This window comes from Gymnogyps californianus, chromosome 1, assembly GCF_018139145.2.
Source record: "Gymnogyps californianus isolate 813 chromosome 1, ASM1813914v2, whole genome shotgun sequence".
In the NCBI taxonomy this organism is placed as follows: domain Eukaryota; kingdom Metazoa; phylum Chordata; class Aves; order Accipitriformes; family Cathartidae; genus Gymnogyps; species Gymnogyps californianus.
In genome coordinates this window covers 181,923,908-181,940,115 of record NC_059471.1, presented here as the reverse complement: position 1 = coordinate 181,940,115, position 16,208 = coordinate 181,923,908, and the positions used below count along the sequence as shown (strand labels likewise).

Sequence of the window (16,208 nt, the reverse complement as noted above, 5' to 3'; positions counted from 1 at the left end):
TACATGCTCTTGGTTTCAGAATTATAAATTATGCTGTGCAACAAAAACGAGGAACTCACCGCTGGCTATGAGTTTCTTTTTCTCTTGCTTCCAGTGTTTTTTCAAAGACAAATGAGCTGAGTACCAAAATAATTCCCCATCCCCTCCACAAAAGCACTTCAGAGAACTAGCTTGCGATTTAGGAATCACACACTTTTCTAAAACCAAGCAAGAATGGGATTACAGCTAATCACATTAGCCTATAACTTTTTTCCCCTCTAAAAGCAGGATTAAAGGCAGAGATGGGGAACTTCCCACATTCCCGCACACCAGCTGCATTCTCCCAGACTCAGCTTGCTGAACAACTAATAGAATTACTATCCACAGACCTAGGATTTTCAGGGATTACTCTGGAGAGCTTGCCAAAGGAACTCACTGGGCTGTAATTCCCGGCTTTGCACTACCAGAGAGGGACAGAGAGACCTTAAAATGACATTGAGAAGTACACCGGAGGGAGTCCCAGCCTGAAGAAGTTGTCATCTACATTTTGCAAGGGCTGTGGAGACACTCATTTTAATTTAAGTTTATTGAGAAGAATAAAGAAATGAACTGAAAGCACATGAGTGGAGATGTGATTAATGAGAGAGGCGACAAGGTAAGGGGGAGGGAATCACCCTCCAAGTCTGATGTTGACGTACCTTTCTTCAATTTTTAAGATCAGTGTAAGTTTTAATGCTTTACCAATTCCTGCATTATGGTCAAGAGCGTATGTGACTGATTTAAGTTCTCACCTTCAAATGACACATGAAAGGCTGAAAAAATTCTCTTTTGTGTGAAGGGCAGAAGACAGGGGAGAAAAAATTCTATTTACATTCTGCAAAATGGAAATCACTCATTTCAGACCAACTACCCACAAAACTTTATCATCTATGTGATGATACAAGCAACAATATTCACTGAGGTTAGCTTTATGATCAGTATTTTCCATTTCTAAATGCCTAACCAAATACCAGAATCTAAAGGCATACTCCATCCCCAGCAGCACCGCACATACAATGCAGGTTTCACTGTACGGCTCTTAAAATTTCTAAAGGATAAATATTGCAAGTTTGAACTTAGATCAAGTCCTTGGAAAGAAATGGGAAAAAAAACCCCTTTAAATTTCCTTTTTCAGTCAGGACACCTACAAATAAGTTCACCAAAGAGAAACAAAAACTAGTTCAAACAAATCTAATTTATACTCCAACATTTAGCATTCACTCATGAAACAAAGACCCTTAATACAGATAGAGAAGAAAAAGCACTTTCTCCAAAATGCTGTTTTAAAAAACACTTATAACCAGCAATTTAAGGAACCTAGTTTTACTGCACAGGCTTCTGCAAAGCATCACATACTGCTGAAAAAATCAAAAACAAAACCAAAAACAACCACTCAGCCTGCCAAGGCACTTGCACAGACGTGGACCCAGTGGAATTAATGGCGAGGGGACAGGACGGGACACGGGAAGAGGCACTAAGCTCCCCACACGGCCTCAGAAACCAACAGAGGTGCAACACTTTGCACTGCCGGTTACAAGCAGAGCTGCTCAGCTGATTTGTGAGCCTGGTCAGCAAGGCAGGGATGTGGTGAGTTTTATGCAACAGCTCTCGCCTTTGAAACGGATCATCCAATGCAACCCTGAACCCACTGGAGAGGACCCTGCCCTCAGTTACAATGCTTGGGCCTGAAGCAATTTCAGGAGCGCTCTTCCCAACCAGAAAGTAAAGGAAGGTTTGCTTCCCACTATTAAGTCTCACAGCTTCTTGCTTTCTCTTCCTTATAGACAGGCAGCACAGATTATGAAGCAAAAAGGAAAAAGTCCACAACCAAGGATAAAAAGCAACTTCCCTCAAGAGAGAAGGGGAAAAGAATAATAATGAAAAATAATTTTTTAAAAAATAAATAAATCAGTGGCACTTTGGGCAACTTCTTTTTCCAGCACTGACCTCCCTTTCATTCAAACTGTTTCAAAATCTAACAAAACCCATCTGAAACCAAAGCAGCAATGCCTATGGTATTTTCTTAGCCTTCAAAGAGCTGTGTCTTTAAACATCACATCTGAACAAAAGGACAAAACCCTTGCCCAGGTAGCTCGCCATGGAAAGGATCTTGTTTTACGCCAGGAAACGGGTATCAAGTGTTTCATGGCTGGGTAACAGGTTGAAACTGCCATTTCGGGAAGAACTGAAGGATGAGAGCTCACAGTGCGCCTGTCGACATGGTGACCTGCTACATCTGAAAAATACAGAGATCTGAAGAACAGCAGGGTAACTTTTTTTTTTCTCTGCAAGACTTCTCCACAAAATGGACCACTGTTCAAGCTGTAAAGGCTGAAGACCCATCCTCAGTCCTATCTCCAACGTAAGACTCCACCAAGGACCAGACTGTTAGTTCTGGCTGACAGGTATTTTACGGCATTACAAACACGTGCTACGCATCATCTGTTTCCGAGGAGATCTCTAACACATACCTAAAGATAGACAAATCATACTTGGCCTGAATGAATCAATGTTGGCCAAAAAACATAAAAAAAGATCTGCTGCAGAGCTTGGCTGGAGCTGGATCTCTTCTGTCTCTCTGCAGGGAGTTTGGAGAGTAGAGATAATCATAACAGGCCATAAAGGACAGAGGAACAAATCAGGGAAATTCAGAAGGGCTCACGGGGGGAGCAGAGGGGAGGAAAGATCTTGCCTCTGGCAGTACCTTTAAGGAATGGGGCAGACAGAGAGGACAGCACAAAGAGCACTTAGCTATGGGACCAGCAGATTTAATAAAAGGAGAAATTAACTGGGAAGACTTTGGAAACAGAGCTATGCCTATGAAAGGATCCCTAGACAATCTCACAGACCTCTAATGCCTGTCCAAGGACACTTTGCTGCAGGATTTCTGAAGCAGTGGTATGCAGGACATCAGAGCATGATCCACAAAACCACTGCAAGGTAACACCCAAACAGCACATGCTCTTCTTCCACTCCAACTCACACACATGCTGTTGTGTTGTCCCCCCCTTAAAAAAACCCAGTTGTTTATGGTGCAAAATAAAAGTAGCAAAAAATGCAATCAAAGCTCCATCTGTTTCTTCTCTTATTGTAGCAGAAAACCACCATGGAAAGCATATAGGCAATGGTACATGGTTTCCCACTCTTTTCCCCACCCTCTCTCCCTGAAGTCAGGTGAAGCTGACCACCCCGAACCATGGTATCAGTGTTGTTATCGCTGCCTGCAAAGGAGCCTGAACAGCATCAAAAACAATCAGTCAAGACTGACTACACCTTATGGTAGCACCTCAAAAAGAAGAAAGAGAGGGGGAAAAAAAGAGATTGGAAATGGTTATTCACCTTTCAGCCACTGTCACCACCAGGACCCAGGACCTGCCTTCCCAAGAAGGAGGAGCCTACAGGATCTGACATGGTTCCTCCTCCAGCAGAGGAGATGCCCAGTAGAGTTAAAAACAACCTGGCATTATGACTAGTGAAACCGATGGACAGACAGATCTCCCCACACCAGAGGAGAGAGAGGCCAACCTAACGCTGCTCTCTCGCCTCTTGGGGGACCAGACGCATTTGATTCCTGCTCGTCTTGGGGATGGGGACCATTTAGAAGAAGCATTGCCATGGCCATCAAGATCAGGGCCACACAAGATTCAGGTGTTCATGCAACCCTTAGTATCGAAGAAAAGAAAGAGAAAGAAATGAATTGAAGCTAAACACAGATTCACTTCAGTGAATGGCACTGACAGCTTACCATTATAATTTTTCCCTTTTTTAAAAAAATATATACATTTTCAGTTCTGTTAAGCCAGAGGGTCTCCGAGGACATAGCACTGCCCGTACCCCTGTACCTCAGCAGCCCTGGACTCCCCCAGCAGACTCTCTTCCTGTTAAGCCTCACCATGTTGACTACAGATCCCAAACAATGAGAGAAGCTCTAGATTTGCCACCCTGCTTCATGCCAGAAAGGCCTGCCTGCCACAGCACACTGATAACCTCTTCCTATTTAAGTTTTTTTTTAATCAGCATGAGTGCCGAGTCATGTACAGGGTCCATATTTTGGCGTTCCCCAACCATGCATTGCCCACACCCCCTCCTGCTCCAACCACTGCACTTGCCAGTGCTGGCTGCCTCAGCGTGGGGTTATTTTTCCTCCTTCCCCCTCTCAGACTCCAGCAATTAAACCATGCTGTGATCAAGAACCAGACACGTACCTTAGACTGGCTTTACCCCAGCACGGCTTCTGGGTGCAGTATTTATTTAGATAAATACTGGGTGCAGTATTTATTTAGAGAACATTAAACTCTGCAGACAAACATTTGCCTTATGTACGGTATTGGGAGGAGGAATCATACCTGCCTCCAGCCATTCCATGAGCTTCATCTGTTGAACAGCTCATGCAGCATCAACCACTTAGCACCCTGCCACTTACAACCACAAGTACAGTTGGCAGCGTCCACTAGACGGCAAGCGTGCCACTGGATGGGGGAGCTGGGCAGGAGGTGCTAGCAGTGAAGCAGGCCAAATGGCTGCAATGGATCTGCTGGCCACCTCCTACGTGCTTGAACCTCTGTAATTACCATGTAATAAAACTCCCACCCCATGTCTGCTGGATTTGGGGGGGGGTGGAGGGGCTTGACACAAGCTGGGATTTCTCTCACCAGCTGTGCTAACCATTTAGCACTTGAAACCGTGACTCTACCTAACCTATGAGCTGGGAAACCACTCTGGATAATACCATGCATTGTAGCTGGCCATCCCAAACATATACCCTACCAGGTAAAAGTCACCGCCCAAATGGGAACCAAGTCTTACAAGTCATCTTCCTCCTTCTGTTTAACGAGGAGGAAGAAAAAAATCCTTAGGCAGTTAAGAGACAACAAAATGCACAATTAATACCAAACTGCTGCTGCCCAGTAGGACCTCTTGCATTTTGGAGCAGCGAGTTCAATCAGAACAGAAATCCAAAAGGGAGGGGATAAAGGTCCAGGGTAGAGGTGATCCAAGAGCCTCTGTCTCGCCCCACAAACACTGCTCCAGCACACATGCAGCACCTACTCCTACTTCAGCCCATACCACAGCAAAGTTACTGTGCCTGCTCTGCCCAAATCCACCCAAAGACGTCTCCCTCCGCTCATTAGCAGCGCTCCCCTACTCCAAGTTTTACTCGGGATGCAGCTCGACACAGAGCTGACTTAACCTATCCTTAAACCCACAAACCATATTTCTTCCTACGTGATACACAGATCCCATTGCAGGAATGACCTGTGCTTTGCAGCACCGCTTCCTTTCAAGGTCGAACTGAGCATGTTTCATTTGATCACATTCACAGGCTCAAAGCGGTTCACCCTAAGGGGCACAGCCCTGTCAGATTACTTTATAGCATGATGATAACTCTGCCAAGCCGTTCCCACTTACACCCTTCCCAAGCGATGCAGCTGCATCTAAGACAAATGAACAAAGCTGGAGTGCTTGCAGGTAACATCTGCTGACTGCCACCAGTGCCAAGGCAGAAGGGGCCAAAGGAAAGCTGCCTGGGAGGACACAGTCACCCTCTGGTTTCAGAAGCCGGGACCACACTCAAGCAAGCTTTTCAGAAACACATGAGACAGCACTAGCCTTAAGCCTCTGAGGGACTAGCAAGACAAGACAGCTTAGAGGCATGAATTTCATACTTGCCTTCTTAGGAATCATGTGTGTGCAACTTAGACTACATTAAGAATACCAGAGCACGTGATTTTCTCCCCCCCCCCCCCCCCCCCTTTCCTCCTTTTACCCCCATTAGTTCTAAGAAATCAGAGACCACACAGGAAAAGCCATGCACACGACAGCAGGAAAAACAACTGTGTTGTCCAAGCACAGAACCTTAAACTCAGGATTTGTTCTCCACATATGCAGCAAACCTCTTGCCAAAGCTTATCCTCACTGCCTCGGTTTCTTCACCTGAGGAACCAGGACATTTACACATGTACATTTTTCTCCAAGGTTATTCTGAAATTATTATTTGCAAGACACTTGGCAGATTAGAGGCATTCCATAAATATTAGATGCTATAGTATAAGCTCTTACACAAGAAAAGGGATTTCTGAGGCTCTTAAAACTATCATGAGGTTTCTAAAGGCTGTTTTATATGAGCCCAGGCTTAAACAAGAGTCTGGCAATGTATATGAAAGTTAACATTACATTACGGATAGAAGAATAATTCACACACAGGAAGAACGTTTAATTGTCTTTAGGTACACGTATGGGATTTGAACTTTTAGCTTATTCATCAGGTCCTACTCAGTCTTACGTTCTGAACTACAGAAAGAATAAAGGAACATAATTTTATCCAGACAAAGAGAAGTGTAAACAAATTTTTTAAAAGTTTAAAAAGGAAAGTAATTCATTATTTCTGTGTACTTAACTTGAGAAGACAGCCAAACAGAACAAGATAAAAGAGGTATTCCTTTTCCCAGCCGTACCATTCTCCTGAAATTTGTACCAAACAGAATACATACAAGAAATGTGTTTACAGACAGGGTACGAGTCATGCTCTCAGCTGGCGGTTAGAAAGACTAGCTCCCAGAAATGAGAATGTAACTTTCAATTCACAGGAGCATGACTGCAGTGTTATCTCCTCTTAGTAGGAGGCAATGAGGATTAGAATAAGTGATCAGTAGTTGCAAGCCCTATGCTATCCTCCGACATCAACATATTGTCCAACTCAGGACTAGCAATTTCTTGTGCTTTCGTTTACCTCATCTCACAGACGTGGTAGGCTTTCACCTGCTTCAGATTGTTATTACAACGCTTAACGTCTGTATAAATAGTTTGGTCTAGACAGAACATGAAAGCTACTTCAGGTGGAAAAACACTTCTGTGTTATCTTAACTCACAAAATCAACAAATTTTATGTTGATTCTGCCAACCTAAAATTTATGATCACTGAGAAAGGCTGGAAATTATTTTAATAAAAACCTCCAGTCAATTCTCACGTACGTTCATTTCCTACAAGCTAAGTAACACAGCATGCGAAAATATGATGCAACATCATCAGCCTTATAAAACAACCAGTACGTAGAGTAGGAAAAAAGAAAAAAATCCATAAGCTTCCCCCCCCCTTTTCATTTTGAACTTAAGTTATTGCTGTAACAACATGCCACTGTAATAATGCTGCAGAAGGACACAGTCATCATACTTCACCTACAACTCTGCATTCATTATGGGTCAGTAGTCACCACACCACAGAGAAAATGTAATTGCTACTGCAGGCCTGCAGAGCAGAGAAACCACAGTATCTCTGAAATGTAACATTATGGGAAAAGAGCCTGGACTTTGTGTCTCATCAAACGAAAGGCACCGCTGGGATAATAAATTGACTTTATAAGCCAAGAAACGCACACACCACAAAAGTTGAGTTTCTGGCTACCTATTATAACTTGGAACTGCAAAGGTATTGAAAGTGTCATTTAGAAATTTTTTTAAAAATTAATAAAAAAAGGCAGGCAAAACTGTCCTTTGCATAAGGTCACAGACAACATACAATTGAGACTTTCCCCATTTCCCTTAAGTGTATTTAATAGTACCTTTCGATATTCTCTGAAGAGATGGCAGAAAGGTAACAGTGAAGAGTGGGAAGCATGCAATACAGGAGCAGTTAGCTATGGTCCCATCCCCAGGATTCACACAATTTAGAAAAGCAATTATAGTACTGAATTCTGGACTACCAGGAATACACATTCAAAACAGATGGAAAATGACTAGTCTTGTTTTTCTACCACAAAATGCTACTCAGTTGCAGTTTCCCTGCAACTCCACTAGCATCAGCAGCAGGCTAGTCCTTTGTCATTTGCAAATTTAGCATCTATTTTGTCGTACCATATGTAGTCCAGAGAATTCCATCAGGAGAGGAAGGCTCTGCTCCACCCTGTCCAGCCTCTACCTTCACAGGGGGAACAAGATAAAGCAAAAGAGCAAAAGGTGAAAAATAATATTCTGGGCAGAGTTCAGATGCAGGTGAATACCATCCGAGTCATTTCATGTTATATACTCCACCTATGCTACTGCCTCCACTTTGCCAGTTACTTTCAGAGTTTAACACAGGGGCTGAGGGCAGCTTAGCAGAAGCTCTCCAGGGAAGAGGTCGTAGCGCACTGAAAACAGCACAGAAAGGAGTAGAGAAGAAATTTCCCTCCCAGTAACAGGGCAATCCAAGCAGAAGCTCAGAAACCAGCTCACTGCTCAGACAGGGAAAGGTCTGGAAGAGCCCTGTGGCCTCAGAAGCACAGCTGCCTGCGGAGGGGAGGGAGGGCAAAGAGTAAATAAAGTGTCAGGCAGGATCCACAGCCCCCCCGCCCCTTACTCAGATAAATCACTTAACTTTCCAGAGAGCAGCAAATCTCCTTACCTCTCTGGATTAAAGGCAGACTTAAAGGAATGTTTGTTAATAGACTGCCCTCTCCCTGGGTCATTCCTGATGCACATCAGCTAACCACATGCAGTAGAACTATGTTAAGGATGCCCTTGATTTAAAAGGAAAAGTTTATTTCTAAATAAAAATGTTATCTTTAAAGACAATTAACAAGCTTACTGAATGTGGGATATAATTTTCATTTTGCTTCTACAGAGTTTAATGACCATTAGAAAAGTGTCTGTGTTATAAGAGTTATCTCTTTGAAACATCTACCAGCCTTTTGCCATCCTGTAGTATGAGGTGAACTGAAATTCAAGGTCTCAGGTCTCCCATAAAAGTAAGAGATAGCAGGACAGTTGTTTCAGAAGACAATCTTCAGGCTGCTCACCAACTAAGGAAACCTCAGTCCCTATGGGATTCCCACTGAAATTTCAGGAAGCAACGATGTTTTATCCCAGCACCAAGTGTGTTTTTGAAGATTTCATTTGCCTGCCTACATGCTTTGCATAATGATGATCACACTATTAAAAGAGGGGAAGCTAATAAAAAATAAAGGCTAATTTACATTTCTCTGCATAATACCACAGAGATAAGTAGATAATTTTAAGAATAAGTTCTAATATATGACATGGATGAGCAATATTAGAAAAATATGCATTATAAAGAAGTTCAGTACAAGAGAAGCAAGAAAAAGGGGAGGAGAAGAAGTGCTTGTTCCAGGGGAACAAGTCAGATGAACAGGCACATACCACAGATGCGAAGGAGAAGAAACAGTCAACAGGGTGGGCTTCTTTATCACTACCTAAGTTAGTAAGAAATCCCTATCCTCAGGAATCAAAGGAACAAGAGGAAGTCCCTGAAAAAACTATGTATTTTGTGGACTCAGACTGCTTTAGTCCTGCATGGGAACCAGGTCTAACCCCAAAATGCCTTCTCCAGCTTGGATGAAACACCAACATGATGACATTAAGGAGCTCCAGTATCATCTGTAAACTGATGTTTATCAGTATATCATCTGTAAAACTGGCATTTTACAACTAAAGAACAAAAATATTGCAAGCACTTTCCTGAGCTAAAGCCTCCAGGTGATCTGTTCTCAGAGCCAAAATTTCTTCCTAAAGACAGTGAGACAGATGCTGGTGCTGGGTGTGGAGCCTAAATCCACTGACTCAAACCCCACTGTGTGGACAGCCCACGATATCAGGGCAGACACAGTAAAGGTGGCACACGCTCTCTCCTTACACCTTCTGGGCCAAATTCCCACCTTCTAAGTCTACAACAAACCTCTCCTTAACTTCAAGAAGTTAAAATCTCAGTGCCCAAAGGCATCCCCGCCAACAAAGCACTGGAATCACTTTTGCTGATTTGCTAAAACATGGAAACACGCAAAGGCAATAGCTCAGGGAAGCTGGACCTCACAGCGCTGCGAGTACGGCACGTATTTTCCAATTCCTTCATACCAAAGCAAACTAGCAAAACATGAGTTAAATGGCTGACCTTTGCATTGTGTCACAAGCTCCTTGTGAGAACACCAAACTTCCTCCTAACATTCTAGCAAGTGCTCACTTGTACTGTAACAAAAGCAAACACTGCTCTGATAGTTTCCTTAATATAGACGCTAATACAATGCTAAATAATAGCATAAAAGTACCTCATCCCTCGCTTCCCTCAAGCAAACAAACTTCGGAATATGTATAATAGTAATTTGACCTTCCTGGTATTTTTCCATTTCTTTTCTCTATATAGCTCAAATGCGTTCCAAAAGGAAAATGATATTTTGAACGTATACCTCCAAGCAAGTCTCGCAATTATTTTCAGAAAGCCTGGTAATAGCTCAGTAAGAGTAAAAAAAAGAAAAAGTCCTATTTGGCAAAACCCGAGTTTGTCCTTATTTCCTTCTTTTTCTTTATTCATTAATGGCTGTTGCACTGCTTTGCCTTTGGAGGACAATGCAATTTTGGTAGCACTGCTTGCCTCTCAGCTTCTGTGCAGCTAGCCTTTTGACATCTTCTGGTTACAACCAAACCCCATTTTGGAAGATCATATAGATGTTTCTGCGAAGAGCCTAGTAACACGTTCACTAGTTCTCTCTCTAAGAAGGGGTACCTTTCACTGAGCTCTGCTCCACAAGCACTAGAACCAGTAACTGCACTGGAAGGGGATGAGACAAGAGGAAAAAAAAAAACAGATATAAAGCAAAAGGCCAACCTCTTTTCACATAGATAACAACAGGAACTGAGAAAGCCAGTGACTTTTTTACGCCTCCTAATTAACCAAACTGCTCAAAGCTCAGAATAATAACAAGTACATGAAAACAATCCTGGCATGTTCTTCTCCTTTCATGACCACCAGAGCCATTTACTTTATCTCCAAACACTCCCTCACAGAAGGTTTCACCTACAGGGTCTACCTGGGCTTTCACTTTCCAGCACCCACATTTTTCTTCCCCGGCAGTCTCAGGCAAAGCTTGCGGGCAGCAGTGGATGCGCGTACCTGGGAGCCAGAGAGCCGCCCTTCCACTTTGTCACCAACTTGCAATTACAGTTACTTGCTGAAAGCCACAGCACCTCATGTAAGCTAAAAATAGCAGCACTTACTTGCTTTGGTAAAGAATTGCTTTTTAAGGGACTATTATAGTAGCAGAACAATTAGAGCTTACTTTTAAACATTTAAACTTATAGTTCCTGGGGAATTTGCTCAGTAGTCTATTCAATTCTTTAATAATCTGAGGAGAACAATCCAGTTTAAAATTCTTTAAATCTCTCTTCCCATTTCAGTGTCCCCAATGATGTAACAACCTTTTAAATAAAGCTAGCGATTGCTCATTAACAATGCGAAGCCTTCACTGTAGTTTTTGCAGTAGCTTTGTTGGGAATTCATGTATGCCTGAAGAGACAGCGCTCTACAGCAAAACAGCTTGCAAGAGCTAGTTTAGTGTAACTTCTGTAATCTGTGAGTTAGTAGCAACATGAATGGCCAGATATGCTCAAGACTTAGAGACAGCAGCAGAGAGAAACTAAATACTGAATCCTGCTCCCAGTACCATCAAAGAAAGCAACGTGTCTACCGATACAGGAATCAAGTGCAAGAACATGCCCTGCCTCCGCAGCTACTCCCACTGCCAGCGGGATGAGGATCTGCATCCAAACAAACACTGCCCTTTGCCTGGCTGGTATTTAAGGCGCTGCATGCAATCATTTAGTTTGATTGCGCTCAAGGCTACAACCAGGTCCCGACCAGACACCCTCTAAAGTAAATACCATGACATGAGTGAGTCAGGGCAACAAACGGCTGGGAAAGCCCAGTTTTGGGGTTGGCCAATGGATTTTTCTTTCAGTTTGGAGCTCATGTTCCTCAAGCATCCCCCCCCCAGCTGGAAAGCACTTGGGAAATAAGCGACCAGCCACCATCAGCGAGTGTGACGGCTGCCAGGTCCACAGGATGGTGCCCCAGACCCCACGTTTCACCACTTCTGGGCAGTGGGAAGCAGTCACACACGCACAAACCAAACCGGGATTCCTATCAATAGCCCTTTTCATTCCCGAGTCAAGAATGGAGACAGTTGTTCACCGGCGGGGACTCCATCCTCGGCCCCTGCGCCCCCGGAGCCGTCACTGCGGGCAGAAGAGCTGCGGTGCTGCCCGTCTGCCGTCCTTCGCCCGTCCGGGTACCGGCCGCTTCCCCGGGGACGTACAAGGGCAGTTGGCCGTTTGCATCCTCGGCCTCCCAGAAACGAGCTACCCAGGTGCAAAGCTACGGCCGCGGCCGGTCACACGGCGCCGCCGATGCCGGCCCCCCGGCCCCCCCCCTCCGCCGGCTCCCGCTGCCCGCGGCGCCGCGCAGGCCCGGGACGGCGCCGCCGGCAACGCCGGCACCGCCGCGGGGGGGGATGTCACCCGGCATCGCCGCCTCTCGCCGCCGGTGCGCCCAGGAGCGGGGTCAGCCCGGCGGGGCGTGCGGGCCCGGCCGCGCTCCACCTGCCCGCCGCAGCCGGGGTCCGTACTCACTCCGCGTAGCCCGTGGTCCAGGGCAGGCGCCGGGTCTCCTTGCTGAGGATGAGGATGGGGCGGGCGATGTGGTCGGCGGAGCACTCCACCTCGTCCGGGGACAGTCCCAGGAACTCGGGTCTCCCGTAGGGGAAGCGGAGGGGCAAGTCCGCGCCGCTGCCGTGGTCGGCGCCCGCGCTGCCAGCCATGATGCCGCCCATGAAATTGGCCACGGCGGACTTCACCCGCGTGAGCATAGTACCCCCGCCGGCGGCGGCAGCGCCGGAGCCGCCGCGCAGGGCGGGGAGCGGGTCGCGCCGGCGGGCAGCGCTGCTGCGGCGGCTCCGGCAGCCCCCGCCGCGCTTCCGCAATGGGGGCGCCGGGCCGCGGCGGAGCCAGGCGGGGGAGCGGCGGGCTCAGGGGCAGGCGCGGGGCCGCGGGCTCATTGCAGCAGCGGCGGCGGCAGGTTTCCCCCTCCCGGCGCGGCGCTGGGTGAACTCAGCCCGGCGGCGGCGGCTGCTGAGTCATGTGATAGCGAGGCTGGATTTGCCCGGGCGCTTCCTGCTCCTCCTGCGGCACCGGCGGGCTCCTGGCACACGCCGGGCACGGGCGGCCGCCGCCCCCGCCCTGCCTCCCGCCCGCCTCCCGCGCCGGGGGGGGCGGCCCGCGGCAGGTGCGCGGCGGGCGGGGCCTGACCGGGCCGACCCCGGCTGCCTGCAGCGGTGCGGCGGGGGCCGGGGCCGGCACCGGGGCCGGGGCCGGCGGAGCGGCGGGCGGTGTTGCCCGCGGCCGCCTCCGGGAAGAGTTGCCCGGGAGACGTTTTACGCGGAGTCGCTCGGGGGCCCCGGCGCGCTGGGGGTTCCGTTACCGGCGGGCGGGAGGTCGCCGCCCGCAGTGCGCCCGTCCCTGCTGCCCCTGGGGCTGAGCCAGCGCAGCCCGAGCGGAACGCTCCGTCCCAGCCCCTGGCAGAGCCCTCTGATCCTATAGGCTGTGGGACAAAGCTCCCGCTTGAAGGGTTTACCATCCTTCTCCCCCTTAAACATGTCAAAGGTATTTTTCCCACAAAAACATTTGCTGTAAAAAAGAATTATAAGTGCCTTCGCCGTGAGGGCGGGCCAGCGGCAGTGGCCTAAAACGAGTCCCGTAGCCAGGTGGCTGTGGGTTCCCCCTGCCTGCTTAGAGAAGCCGGGGGTCATGCCTGCCGGCTCGCCAGCAGAGCTAGTGTGGCGGCCCCCCGGGGGCCTCCCCGAACAGCCAGGCGGTTAGAATGCTGTTGTGGAGCAAGAGTGAAAGGACAAGCCTGAGCATCTTCAAATTTGATGGCACAGATGTTTTAACCCCTCCTTCCCTGGCTGTGTCATGTTGACTATGTCATACTCCTGCACAAAAAAACTTGGCAGGTCTGCTGCAAGTGGTAAGTCACCCAAATGCATGGAAAGGTTGCAGGTTTGGGTGTGCCGAGCTTCAGGAAAATGGGGGTGAGGGGAAGGTAGCAAGAGCATTTAGGAAGTCTGTCCTCTACAGCTAGGCTGCGTCTGTGCCCTGTGATGTTGCAGTGCTCCTGAGAGCTGTAAGTCTCACTGAAAGGCAGTGACCTGTGAAATGGAGCAGGTAGGTATGGCAAGCCATGAGAGTAGCACAGTACTGGGACTTCGCAGGGAAAAGCTGGTTAGTCATCATACATGGCTAGTGGGGATGATTGGCTGTCGTCTAGGTGGCTCATACTAGAAACCAGCTGGCGTACCACTGAACACAGAGTACACAGTTTTGGAGACTATGCCCTGTGAGCTCGTTCAATTTCTGGTTATTAAACAACATCCTGAGAGCTGAGTTCCAACAATGCTTGGGTTTGCTCCAGGTTCCTTGTGTACAGATGTTGTGACATTTACTAGCTTTTATGATAAAACTGTCTATTAATGAAGTCTACAGAGCCAAAAGTAGATTAGTGAACAAGGAGTGTGTTAAGTGCTACTTGAAGTAGAGTTGGAGAACTATCCACCCTGAATTAAACATTACAGATATACCTCCTTTGGGAGGAGGTAGTTATTTTTCCTATCACTTGTTTAGTCGTTTCCAGGGCTGATATTGTAGATATTTTGAGGAACAGTAAACCTCTCTTAGGTCAAAAAGTACCTGACATTAATAACTCACCATTTGATTACAATATAATGGAAACCTTGTAGTTCTTCCTTTCATGCATTTCTGTTTGCTTTGTTTCCTAGTTATGCTGCAGAGGTTGTTACTTTAAAGAAAAATGCTCAGGGGAAAAAAAAAAAAACAAAAGGCTTGTTAAAATTCGGGGTTTTTTTCACAGGCCCTGTGTCTGGGTGCCGTGACAGGCAGCCATTCATCCACAGTCACATTTTACAGGGGAAGGCAAGCCTGAGGTTGCAGGATTCCCAAAGCCCCTTGGCTACTCTGTTTGGTGGCCTGAACCATATTTGATTTGTCCGATCCTAGTTCATTCCCAGTCCCTTCCACCCAAGGACAATCTCTTTCTACCATCTTTTGTCTGCTAGGCAGCCAGTGTTTTTCATCAGACAGGCACTCCAGTGCCCGTTTCCCTCACTACTGCTTTAATGGTCCTGCCACCTGGAGAAGACAGGAGCGAGAAGAGGGGCATGAGCAGAACTTAACATGTATCCTGAAGAGGCTCATTTTTTCTGTGTGAAAGTAGAGCCCCTCACAGGTTGTCAAATATACTCCTGGAGAGGCTACGCCAGCAGACTAAACTTTGCAGTTTATTTGACCCAAAGACTTTGAAAAATACCATTGACTAAAACTCAAACAGGGAGGATGCAGTGTTTGTCCTCCTGCCCCACTTGCGGTCACTATTTTGCGCAAAACATGAAGGAGAAATGTAAGGGAGTATATGTAGGCTTGTTAGAGTTTAAATGATTATCTCTGCAAGATGACAAGGAAAAGCTCAGATCAGACATATGGGGAGACAGCTTAACAGCTCACCGCTCAAAACAAATCTGTGTGCTGTTTGAAATTCTGTGGATGCTTGCCTCTGGCACGAGAATGCTCTAAGGATACAACAGGTATGATATGGCCTCTTCATACTGAGAAGTATAGAGATGCTTTGATTTCAGTTCTCTTTGGGAAAGAGGATCATGTTGTTCACTTTTGAGTCAAAGGTGAAGCCCCACTTCTCAAAGGAAGGAATAGTCAGGCCTGGCAGATATCAGCAAGTTCCTCAAATCTCCTAGCCTGCGGTCCATCTGATCCAAGCCAGACATTTTTCTTTGGTGGTGAGTAGACCTCTAAAGGTTTGGATATTGACTTCAAATAAAATTTTGAGGCTGAATTCTCTATGCAAGTGTTTGAAAATTGACTCTGTGTCCTTCTGCAATCCCATGACTAATGCAAAGGAAAGATGGCAGGTTGGATTTTTGAAAAATGTAAACTTACTTGTGATATCGGGATAAATACGCTTTTCTCTCCGAATGGCTAACCATGCCGTGGAGCTAGTGAAGCTGCGTGTGGGCCAGAAGCACATTCATATGAGCTCTTTGAAGCATCTGAATTATGTTGTGCCACCTTGCCATGCATCGTATTCAGCCTTCAGCAAATTCAAGAGCATTTTAATCATGATGAAAACAGATTTACACAAAGAATACTCTAAACTTTTACACAATGATAGAATAATTCTGATTGGAGATGACTTCTGAAGATCATGTGCTCCAACTTCTTTGTCAAAGCAGGGCCAACGTTAACGTTATGTTACATTGTCCAGAATCTTGTCCAGTTGAGTTTTCAATATTTCCAAGGATAGAGATATCACAGCCTCTCTGGGCACCAGTTACAATCTTCAA

The 16,208-nt window shown here is 46.6% G+C and overlaps 1 protein-coding gene across 1 annotated transcript in view; it reads right to left on the bottom strand.

The window, feature by feature from the left end:
• The window catches only part of PPM1H (protein phosphatase, Mg2+/Mn2+ dependent 1H), a 134,540-nt gene extending 121,893 nt beyond the window's left edge, over positions 1–12,647 (bottom strand). The window contains exon 1 of the mRNA XM_050910442.1: positions 12,412–12,647. Within this exon, the coding sequence (XP_050766399.1) occupies positions 12,412–12,647 (236 nt within the window). The remainder of the gene's footprint in view (positions 1–12,411) is intronic.
• Between the last annotated feature and the right edge of the window lie 3,561 nt (positions 12,648–16,208).